The sequence below is a fragment of the Amphibalanus amphitrite genome, unplaced genomic scaffold, assembly GCF_019059575.1.
Source record: "Amphibalanus amphitrite isolate SeventyFive unplaced genomic scaffold, NRLGWU_Aamphi_draft 002187F_arrow, whole genome shotgun sequence".
In the NCBI taxonomy this organism is placed as follows: Eukaryota; Metazoa; Arthropoda; class Thecostraca; order Balanomorpha; family Balanidae; genus Amphibalanus; species Amphibalanus amphitrite.
The window spans coordinates 37,963-48,988 of record NW_024883679.1 but is presented as its reverse complement, the minus strand read 5'-3'; the positions used below and the strand labels follow the sequence as shown (position 1 = coordinate 48,988).

Below are 11,026 nucleotides of genomic sequence, written 5' to 3'. Positions count from 1 at the left end.
CTTCGCTTCGCTCGCTGCGCTCGCTCGCTCGTGATTAACGTTCCCAAAACCAGAGCACTGGCTGGCCGGGACACCACCCCGGCTGGGGCTACTATTGCTATTTGCTTATTAAAAAAACTGATTTTCGTTGTTTTCGTTGTTTTCGTTGAAAAGTTTTCGTTGATGAAACACATCATACATTAAAAACTGTCCCCTCTCTTGCACTGCTGATTTTCCTCACCTGTTTAGAGATCTGCTCAGCTCCGTTTGGCAGGTAATGTCGATGAATGAGGTTTGGTGCCAGCAGCTGTCTGAAAATAGAAATGGCGAAAATGAGTTCAAACTTCAAAGAAAATTGCGTTGAAGTAACTCTGCTGCTATACCATTAATGCATTCATTAGCATTCAATTGGGCACTTGAAAACTTCATTCTTTATCACACGGAGATACATAAAAGTTGAGAAATTTCTCGAATCTTTCCAAGATGGTGCCATTTATATCTGACAGGCTCGCTGAACACCTTCGATACAAGCGAAATAAATGCGGTTTCTAACATCTTATAGTTAAAGAAATACTTACGAATTGAGTTGCAGGTCGATTTGAAACTGATGGGTGAATGCTTTTATCATGAGTGACGTCTTTTCCACATGTTTTGTTGACACCTGCAAAACGGCATTGGTAAGACCGGAGAATGCTGAGTTCTACACATGCATGTTCTATTGCTATCATACCAACAACCATACACAACTATATAAGTCCAATAAATAAGTAATTACAAAGCCATAAAAATATTTTGAAATGAAAAACAGAAGTGGTGAATGAGAGTTAAGACAAGCTGATGCACGGACTTCTTTACATGCAGAGAAGTCTGTGGCTGCTGAGAAATAAGAAGTGAAATGAACACTCGCACTTTCTTTCCGAAGTCCGATCAGGCTCATTTTGTGTTTACGTACTCCTTGGTATATGCCTTAGATACCCTGATGGTACAGAACCTTTACTTCGAATTTTTCAGGTCAAGGCCAGGTCATCCTAGGTCACGAAAATTGTATATTATGTATCGGTCACGTGACGCATGTTTTATGGTCCATTTTACACATAGATTTCGAAAACAATGTCGTCTGTGTCATTTGAGGCCATTTTTAGCTGAATTTACTGAAGATCAGGTCACTTTGAAGTCAGAAAAGGTCAAATTTTGAAAATGAAATTTTCAACAAAAATGTGCCTGTCAGATGCAGTTTGAGCTCAGAAACACGACGGGGCCATTTATAGTGATGTAAGACGTCAAAGACGTACTAAAAAAGGATTTTGAAAAATATATAATTGTAAAATTTTGACTATAATGCAAATAATTTGGCTATGTTTGAAGATATTTGGCTAAAGTTTGCTAGAGTACTTCACTTTAACCCGCGAGTTGCTGGGGGGGGGGGCGTTAAACGCCCCCACTTTTTTCGCCGGGCCATAGCATAGAAACGGCGCGCCGCAGGCGCGCCAAATTTTGGGTACCTGTAGGGAATTGATTGAACTTTATTGTGACAACGTTTCAAAAAAAATCAGTCGGAAAATTTTTGAGATATCGAGGTTTTAGTGACGTCATGATTTCTGAGTTTTAGACCAAAAACGGCATATGTTAAAAAATCATATAAAATCACAGAATAGACATATAGACATGCCGTAAACGCCATTAGACTGCCAATACCATGGAGAATCAAATGGCTATCTTTGATTATTGATTATCGTTCCGCATTTTCCAAAATCTTGAACTGAATCTTGGCAATTTCTCGTGACTACTTCACGACCATGATGCATGAATTTTTTGAATTGAACTTTTTTAGCCAAACACGTACACATATGATAAATTGAATGTCACCGTCGTGTTCTACGCCCCAAATTACCCATAAAACATGTGTCACAGGCTGCGAATATCAGTTTTTATTTTCGGGGATATGTGCCTGCCCGGTTGACCTGACCTTGACCCTGACCTATGCTTGACTGACCCCTGCATGGAGCTGACACTCTTGTAGACCTTATATGATGGATTGTGCACCGTTTTGACAGAGTTTATGACGAGAGGCGCCCATTGCGAAGTCCTGAAGTCCATGCTACTGAAAGCCCGATTTCAGGTGTTTGACCTGACCTTGACCTGACCTGTGACCTCAAAATTCAACTTTAAAGTACTCATCTGAAGCGTCTCGTCGCGTTCTTTCGTTTGCCGCCTCGTGCGTTTCGCTGCGCCTATTGGTTCTCGAGTTATCGGCTGGGGGCGTTTAACGCCCCCCCCCCCTAGCAAACGTTATGTGGCGAAATAGGGTAGGGTGGGGTAATTTGAACATGTGGGGCAATTTGAACATAGTGTGAATAACACAAAATTACGGAAAATCCATAAGTGGCATGACAATAAGACCAATGAGAGAAATTATCGTAACCAAAAGGGCTATCATATGAACGGGGTTTAAAGTTTCAGGGAATGTAGATGTTGACGCACAGTGTAAAAAATCAATTTCGCAAGGAAAAACGCCTAACAACACTTCATTGCAACTTCATTGCAGCGCAAAATCTTGCATTGCTAGCGCCTAATACGCAACGGCTTTTGTTGTACAATGACCTAATCAGTGCCTTCAATCCAAGAAATTTGCTTTTGAATCCTGTTTTTAAAAATGGCAAAATAACTTCTAGCGTGGGGTAATTTGAACATAGTGTGACAATTTCAATGAAGACAGGGATAGCTCCGAAAAACAACGCTCCCAGTTTTTTTGCCAATATTTTCGACCCAAAGCAGAAGCAGATAAGTGATGCCAGTTTTAGGAAATTTACGTCTAATATCCGTCTAATGTCCGGCATTTTCGTTGATTTTCCGTCCAAAAAATGTTAAAATCAATTATTTGTCCAAATATGTCCGAAAATTATGCAGCTATCAACACTCAAACCGTCATTTATATTGCTTATCATGTAATTTTACCAGCCGAAAGGTGTTCATTATATTGAGAGCTTAACAAGCTTTCCATTCGCCAATCAATGCTACGCACGATTACTTGATGAAAATGCGTAAGTGTGGCAGGCTATCGTCCAATGTTGTCCAGACTACTATACCTTTGTGCAATCAATTCCGAATTGGACAATATAAAGAATCGAAACTCCGAATGTCCAGGTTCCGATTGGCACCACTATAACAGATGAAGTAAGGTTTGGTAGGGTTTTTATCGAACGGAGATGATAGACGTTCTGTTCATTGAAGAGAGGCGAATTCTGTCAACTGACCGGTGTGCAGCGTGCAGATATTGATACTCTGCAACTGTTATTTTTGTTGTTGTGCTGCTTTTTCAAATGAAGCTATGTTTAGAATTGCTCTGCCTATTCGTTTATGGGTCAAACAACATCGGTGCTGGCGAGACTATCGTTTTTATGGCAGATAAAGGCAGTATGTTCAAATTACCGCACGGTGGGGCAATTTGAACACACCGTGACTTGGTGGAGAAGTGATGCTATGCTTTTCAATGTATGCTCGGCTCGTCCAAAAATGAGGCTTGCATGGTGAAAGCAAGTGACACATGCGCTACTGAAACAGTTTTTCTTCATCCAGGGTTGAGCTGGAATTTGGTACTATTGGTCTCAAGATAAGGGTCCAGGCGGCCTGTAGGTTTGATGCGGTGAATACCCTCACCCTCGCCACAGCTGGAGTGGGGGTAGGGGAGGAGCTGCGCTCGGCCCGAGTCTGACAGCGAGGTCGCTCGCCTCAGTGTAGTGTCCAGCGGCGCAGTCGGAATCAGGCGGAATTATGCCGGCGGCGGTAACCGGTCGAAGGGCCTGGCTCAGTCGCGTCTCGAGACGAGTTACCGAGCAGGGTGTCAGCGATAGATGGGAGGGGGTGTGGTCAGGGCGCTGTTTGATCACCAAATCAGCATGATGTCAGTTTGCTGGCGTTTCTCATCTTCTCATTGGTCATTGATGAACCACACGTGGTGCGTGCGATTGACCAATGAGAGACTAAGAGACGCCTGTAACTGGCTTCCATATATTGGAAAACCGACAGAAGGCTGAAAACACGACAGTGCATGGGGCGCACTAGCTTTGAAGGTCACTCCGCAAAAGCATAACTTTCCATGGTTGAGGGTGACGGGTGTTACCTACCCCACACTTCTTGCGATTGCTCTCAACAAGGCAGCCTGAAAGCTGAAAAATAGCAGACCTGACTTGATTCAAGCCGATTTTCTGGTGACACCAACGAGCCAACGACCAATTACATTTTCAATTCTTGTCGAGTCACTGACCTATGACGTCATAAAAGACTTCACTCGGTCCTAAAATATTGCGGCTTGGCAACTTCGCCATTGCTAGGTCAAATTCTGCAGATAAATAAAATTCACGGAACTTCAAATTCTTCCGAGACCTTGCAGCTTTTATGTATCGTAATTTTCTATAAAGTTAACGTAAAGATAGGTCAATGACGTGACCTCACCATCGTAATTCAATAAGGGAAATATTGGCCGTTTTCACGACGGAACTTTCGCAGAGGAACTTATTTGATACCTAAAAAGTACCTACCCTTAGAGGCCTTAACATCCCTCAAACTGAAATATTTTATGTTCAAAATAATTTTAGAAGTTTAAATCTGGGCATTTTTTGCCCTCAAATCACTTATTTATTTACAAACACAGCAATTTTTGGTTCTAGTAGCCCACCTTTCGACTATGAGGTATTAAATCAGCGTGGCAACTTGCTCCCTCTTTAACCCTGTTTACATAGCATTTAGACATTTCCCTAGCTGGCTTAGAGATATCACAAAACTGGCCAGTGACCTTTTGCAACTACACAAGTGACTGTATTCAATGCTACGAAGAGCACTTTCTCGGAATTCAGGCATAATACATCAATAAATTGCAATAAATAGGTTATTTTCGGCTCGAAAAAAGGGTACTATTTCATGCGTACAAAGACCATTTGCAAGCACCATATCTGCTGCCATATCTCCCTGCACCCCTTCGTAAACACTTTGCCATATTAGCTAAATCAAGCTATATAAATCACAATATATGCAGATATTTTTTACAAAAACAAAATATAAAGCGATATATAATATAAACAAAAGTAAGATATAAAAGGCTCTAAAGAAAAACATCTTAGAAAACAAGTATTTGGCCCACCACTAATATCGAGTACTGCTGTCTCTCGGCAGACAGCTCTGCACTCTGATTGGCGGAAATCAAGGCTAACTAGTGCTGGGCAACGAAGTTATGACCAGCATGCTTAGGAACGATGATGACGTAGTTGGGGGTGGTAGATTTAGCGTGAAGACCCACCAACAGATGATTTCCTGTCTTATTACTATTGGCTAAAATAGCGAAGTTGGGTTTATCAACAACAACATTAAGGGTTCTTTTCTGAAAATATAAGAGCATTCATCAGACTTTTCTAAAAACATCAAAATATGACTTCTAAGTGGATCACCTGAGCCGCCACAAAATAGCTTGAACGCCGTGACTCCCTAATGACGTCATTTTCTGATTAGCAAATCAGCGCCGAGTAAGGCTTACTCTGATTGGTCAGATAAATATCGAGAGTTTTATGTTGAGGGGACTGGAGTGCGCCTTTGGTTAGGAATTTTTTACAGCGGTGGTAAAATCCTCTGGCTTATGCTCTGGCTTGTCTAGCAGTGCCATCTATAATAGAAGTCTTCAACTAGCAGTTTGGCACTTATGGATCGCCTAGATGACGCTACCAATCGGTTTAGGTATTTGTTTGACTTGATGAATGAGCGCAACGTGATTAAATAGGTAATTACTGACTCTCGAATCTGCTTAGAAAGTCATTTAGAGCGTATGTGATACTTGCTACCAAATATCTTACGCACTCAGTTTCTGCTTGGTGTTTCCATGCCTTTTGAATCGATCAAGAAAATGTCACTGCTCAGAGGTTGAAGGTAAGCGGGAAAAGGGGTGTTACATAATTGATCTTTCTATAAATGAATGTAGAATAAGAATAAATGCAATCCGCTAAATATAAGCTGCAAGGAGTGCATCGAACTCAACAATCAGCTTTATTTTCATCGCTTTCTTGGAAACAACTTAGTCTTATGCTTAGATGTTGGGTAAAAACTTGGCAATATTCCACTCATATGATGCCCAAATGTACGACATACAATTCATTTGAAGCCCATGCGTCGTTAATTATCAAAACTACATAACATGAAGAGTATCATAAAATTGGCAGGCTTTTTCTATTTGGTGGCCAGAACTCCATTACCACATTTCTGGGTTTTGTATTTGCTGCGCAGCATTTGTCGACATGGCGGAGGCCGAACACCTGAAAGTAGATCGAGCTGGCATGTGAATCTGGCAACTCCTATGTAAACGGGGCTTTTGCTCCCTCGGGTATCTAATTCCGGAATTCTTAAAAACAAGGAAAGTATATATCGAGTTCTCTTTTATACCTATTCAGTTATGTTTTAATGGTGATTAAAATATGACAAATTTTTTAATTACATTTCATATAAGAAAACACGCAAAACAATGAAACAAAAATAACTACGGCAGATAATTACCTTCAGGTATCTAATTCCGACCAATCAGCACCTCAGTAGGATATGACGTCATACAAGAATGGTGGTGAAGGCCGTTTGCAGTCCCGGCCGGTAGGTCACGTGACCGCCGGGCGCCTCGGGTCACGCGGCGGTCGGGAGTCGGACGCGGGGCGTGGTCGCGGGCGGACGCACGGGGCATCGTGCTTTGCTTTGCTTGCTTTGTCAACTTCATATAACTTACTATCGCATTCGTGTGAAAGCCAAACACTACTCAGTGCCCTTAGAAATTGAGTTTTGGAAAGCTCAAGTCCCTATAGCTCCTCAGGTCGGCAACAGTTGAAGCCTCATCTGAACCCATGTGAAAAAACGAGGGTAAGGAACCTTGTGTTGCTTTTTCTTTTACCGTCATAATTATCTCAAACCATCACAACTTTGAGTTGCCACATTGTCTGCTTCACTACATTCGTGTAAAACTTGGGTGAAGGCTGGTGGCTCAAAGAAAGGTGAAGATATTTCTTTAAGTGCCTAATCCGTGAAATTGAAATATCCCGGCTTTACAAATCTACACTTTTCATTTTCTCCACGATACATTTTTTAAAATTGTTTAAATTTATCTACATTTGTTAAAATCGGGGCTTTGGTTTTTTGTAAACTAGATCATAAACTTTACTATGGTTTTGTGTAACCTGATGGCTGAAGAAAATAGTAATTTTGCTAAAATGATGTGCGGAAATTTGTTGCTTTCCAAATCAAATTACTCATACCTATATTTCATTCAAAATTAGGAGGCATTATTACTGTTTTTTCTTGTAACCTGAACTGAGTTTGGGTACGGTGCTCCGGAAACGTTGTGGAACTTTAAGCTAGCTAGAGCAGTTTCCATAAAAATTGTTTAGATAGTTGACATGGCTTGTTGACAACTCTTTTGCTGTTTCTAAAAAAGTGAAAAAAAAAATATTTTCCTGCATTAAGCACACAAGGCATGTTATTCTCATAAGCTATCGAATGTGTGTGTTTTTTTTTAAAGCTGTTTTTTTAAGCTTTTAAGCTGTAACTTCAGTTACTTCACTTTAGAACATATTGCCCAGAATGCGTCACTGATCATGAGCTGGTATATCATATCATATGTAGCAAATACATAAATGAGAATAGTGTGTCATGAATTTTTGTGCATGCTTCTGGATCATCTGTAATTACATCAAAGGCTCGGCTCAAGAGTGTCCTGCCGACCAGCTTATGCCTAACCCTTTCTGTCCGCAGAACGTCGCCTGCGACTCCCGCACGCCGTTTGCCCCTGCCGTCCGTACTGGTCTTCGCGCTGCGAGCCGCGCTGGAGTTCGCGGCGGCGTCGTGGAGCTCCCATCGGGACGGCGTGTGATGCCCGCGTCGAGCTTATAAGCCGTGAGCTTCGATTGGCGGCTCACGCGGTCACCAGCTGTATGTACACCTCGGCCCCGACGACCCCGCTAATGGCCGAGACCGGCATACCCCCGGCATGGGTCCGCTGTCCGGCGCAGCGCTGGCCGCCCGCATGCTATGCTACTTTTGGCTGTATCGCTGCCCAGCGGGAGCGCGCTCCACGCTGCGGAAGAGGTACACGTTGCGATCCGACTGAGGACTGCAACCGGATGGTGACACGTCGGCCTCTGCGCCCTGGCCGGGGCAGGCGTGACCGACGTCACAGTGGAGGAACGCCCAAACAAGACCAGCCCACCGTCGGAGCAGCATGGAAATATCATGTTCTGCCTGGACGTCGGACCCGGCGGCCGCAGTGCACCTGCACACGTGCGGAGAGGGGCGCTGGAGGCTACTCTGGAGCTTCTGCCATTCCGCGGCGCGACTGCTGGCAAAACGGCGGCGATTGAGGCGGTTGGGAACAGCTGCAGCAATGGTGATGGCGGTGATGGCGACATGGCGGTTTGGGACTTCATCTCAGCGCGGCCGCCGCCCAGGCGCCGCTGCGCCCGGCTGCTCAGCCACCTACCGGATGGCGGGGTGGCCCTTACGGCCCTCACGCCCGTTCGGTCTGCGGCCACGTTGTGGGGTGGCGGTCGCGGGGTTAGCGGCGTTGGACTTCGTCCTTTATCCAGACTGCACCGTACCATCTGAACGGATGGATCTGCCAAGAAAGATGACATCCAAGGCGGCTATGAGGCGATCACAAAGCTTCACCAAGAGCTTCTCCTTCATGGGACCGGCCGGCCGTTAAGTCGCAACACCGGCTGCCGAGTGCCAACAGCTGCGTGCGCTGGCGCCGACGCGTTGTGGGCCGCGCTGCTGACGCCCAAGCTGCGATATCAACCATCTATGAATAAGTGGCAGCGGTGGCGGCTTGTCAGTTGTTAACGTGCCTTAACAGACGTTGCGAATAGCCCGCGTTGGAATCGCATGGTTGGGAACACAACGCAAGTAAAAATGGGCTTCCTTGATGAACCTACTTTTTAAGCATTGTAGCCTTTGTAATTTTGGATGGTTTGCTGTAGATATTGTTTTCTACATATATACTATATAGGCACTCACGTGCTTTAAATCGCGCAATGCAATTGAACCATGGTAAAGACAATAATAAATGAACTGAGAGCTGACATGCCCCATGCTTTGTGTGTGTATGTGTGTGTGTGTGTTTTTTTTTTTTGGCGAGTCGATAAAAGTGGTTTTGGACACTGGATGAGTTTTTAGGGGTGTGGTGAGGGGGGATGTAATTCCACAGACATTCTGTCAGATTCACTAATGCAGTAGGTCTGTGCGGTGTTTAGTTATCGGAGCATTCTTTGAAAGTCGTGAATAGGGCCACCGAGTACCTAAAGCCGTGATATTCCCCCACAAAAACTTCTTTTAAATAACCGGGGATAGGTACATGAGCAGAGTAAATGCTATTACGAACGCCTATCACAATGCTGAGCGAATAGGAAAATCCATAGATGGAGAATTGTGCCGCGTTACGGGTGCTCGGGCGCACCCAATCCACCGTTACCCCAGCGGTGACCTTGACCCGCATCGTCTGTCTCGGCTCCAAAGCCAAACCGGCGTGGAATTGGGAGCGTTCGAGCACTCATGGTCTAGCGCAATTCTCCACCTAAATCCATTCCTGATACACATTTGCTTGCTCATAGTCATGTAACCCCGGTAAATTCACCCAACTTTCATATTGGTCGCTCCATAGACAGATGGCCACAGAGATCAACTTAAAAGGCCATTGTTGCATTCATTTAGTGGAGATCATTAAAGAGCCGTGACAGGCCACAAGTCGCGTGACATCATACGTGTAACGACCAATGACGACGGCCTGCAAAACCCAATGGAAGCGGCTAGCAGCGTGCAATAAAACAGGGCGCTGCTTTCTAAATGTCTGTCGTGCGCCATAAATGAATATATTCTTTGTAGCCTGGCAACTCAGTATCTTTTTTTAACTATTGTACTAGTATTTAATAATTTCATAACTTTATAATTGTGCTTACGCTTTATGTTGATATTAGTGATAAATCCTTAGATAAAGTAAATCGATGTGATATTTAATAGAAAAATAGCAAACTAACGCACCATTCATTCGAAAGCTGGGGAACCTACTAAAAAGAACTACTAAAATTCCTGAGGAACCAAAGGATCAAATGGGGATTAAATAGATGCCTGCTATTCCGTCGTGAAAACGGCCATTAAAATTTATTTTGATGACCAAAAATGATTTAAGACTATCGTTTGCACATGGAGTCGTGCTTGTGTCGCTTCACTCCTTGCAAGATCGATGCTCAACTTTTGCGTTTTGAACCATGCGCAACGTCATAAACGATATTACATAGATATTGGAGTATTTTGTCATTATCCCGCACCGTAGACAGTGTTTACAGTTGCTTCACGTGCAAAGAGAGAAAATTGTCAGATATCGTTTAACTGATTTGTTAAACGTCTAGACATTTAACAAACTGTTAAACGGATCGTAGACATTTTGTCTAGTCTGAAATATGCCGTATTCTTTTTTTTTACATAAAATGTATTTTTTACCTTTAAGCGGCCGAAAGTTGTCTCGACTATCGGCTCGACGTTTAAAATATTTTTCTACCTACGACCGGTTTAATAACTTTATCCCGTACCGCCGATATCTTTCGGGCGCTTAGGATAATAAAGACTAAAGAATACATTTTATATAAAAATACGACATACTTCAGACTAGACGAACTGTCTACTAGACGTTTAATAGTTTGTTAATCGTCTAGACGTTTAACAAATCAGTTACACGACATCTGATAATTTTCTCTCTTTGCACGTGAAGCAATTGTAAACACTGTGCATTCTTTGGCGAAGGAGCCTGTACTCTTTTTGCGGGTGCTTGCTGTAGCGCGAGCCACTTTTCGTCACTCAATATCACCCTTTCGAACCATTCTTCCGCTTCACTGAGCCGTGAGCCAAAAGTTGCACGCTTCCAGCCTCAACACCATGCTGCCAGGGGAGATGACGGTCATTAGGATCGGACGATAATGTTTCCAGCTCAGTTTCTTCTCGTGGAGGATTGTCAATCTTAGAGATGTCAATCGAATAT

At 43.5% G+C, this 11,026-nt stretch overlaps 1 protein-coding gene across 1 annotated transcript in view; it reads right to left on the bottom strand.

Moving 5' to 3' along the window:
* Positions 1–220: 220 nt before the first annotated feature.
* The window catches only part of LOC122376530, a gene marked incomplete at its 3' end in the record, with an annotated part of 34,890 nt that continues 24,084 nt past the window's right edge, over positions 221–11,026 (bottom strand). The window contains exons 5-6 of the mRNA XM_043356425.1: positions 558–640; positions 221–290 (exon numbers count right to left, since the gene is read on the bottom strand). Coding sequence (XP_043212360.1) covers positions 221–290; positions 558–640 — 153 coding nt within the window. The remainder of the gene's footprint in view (positions 291–557; positions 641–11,026) is intronic.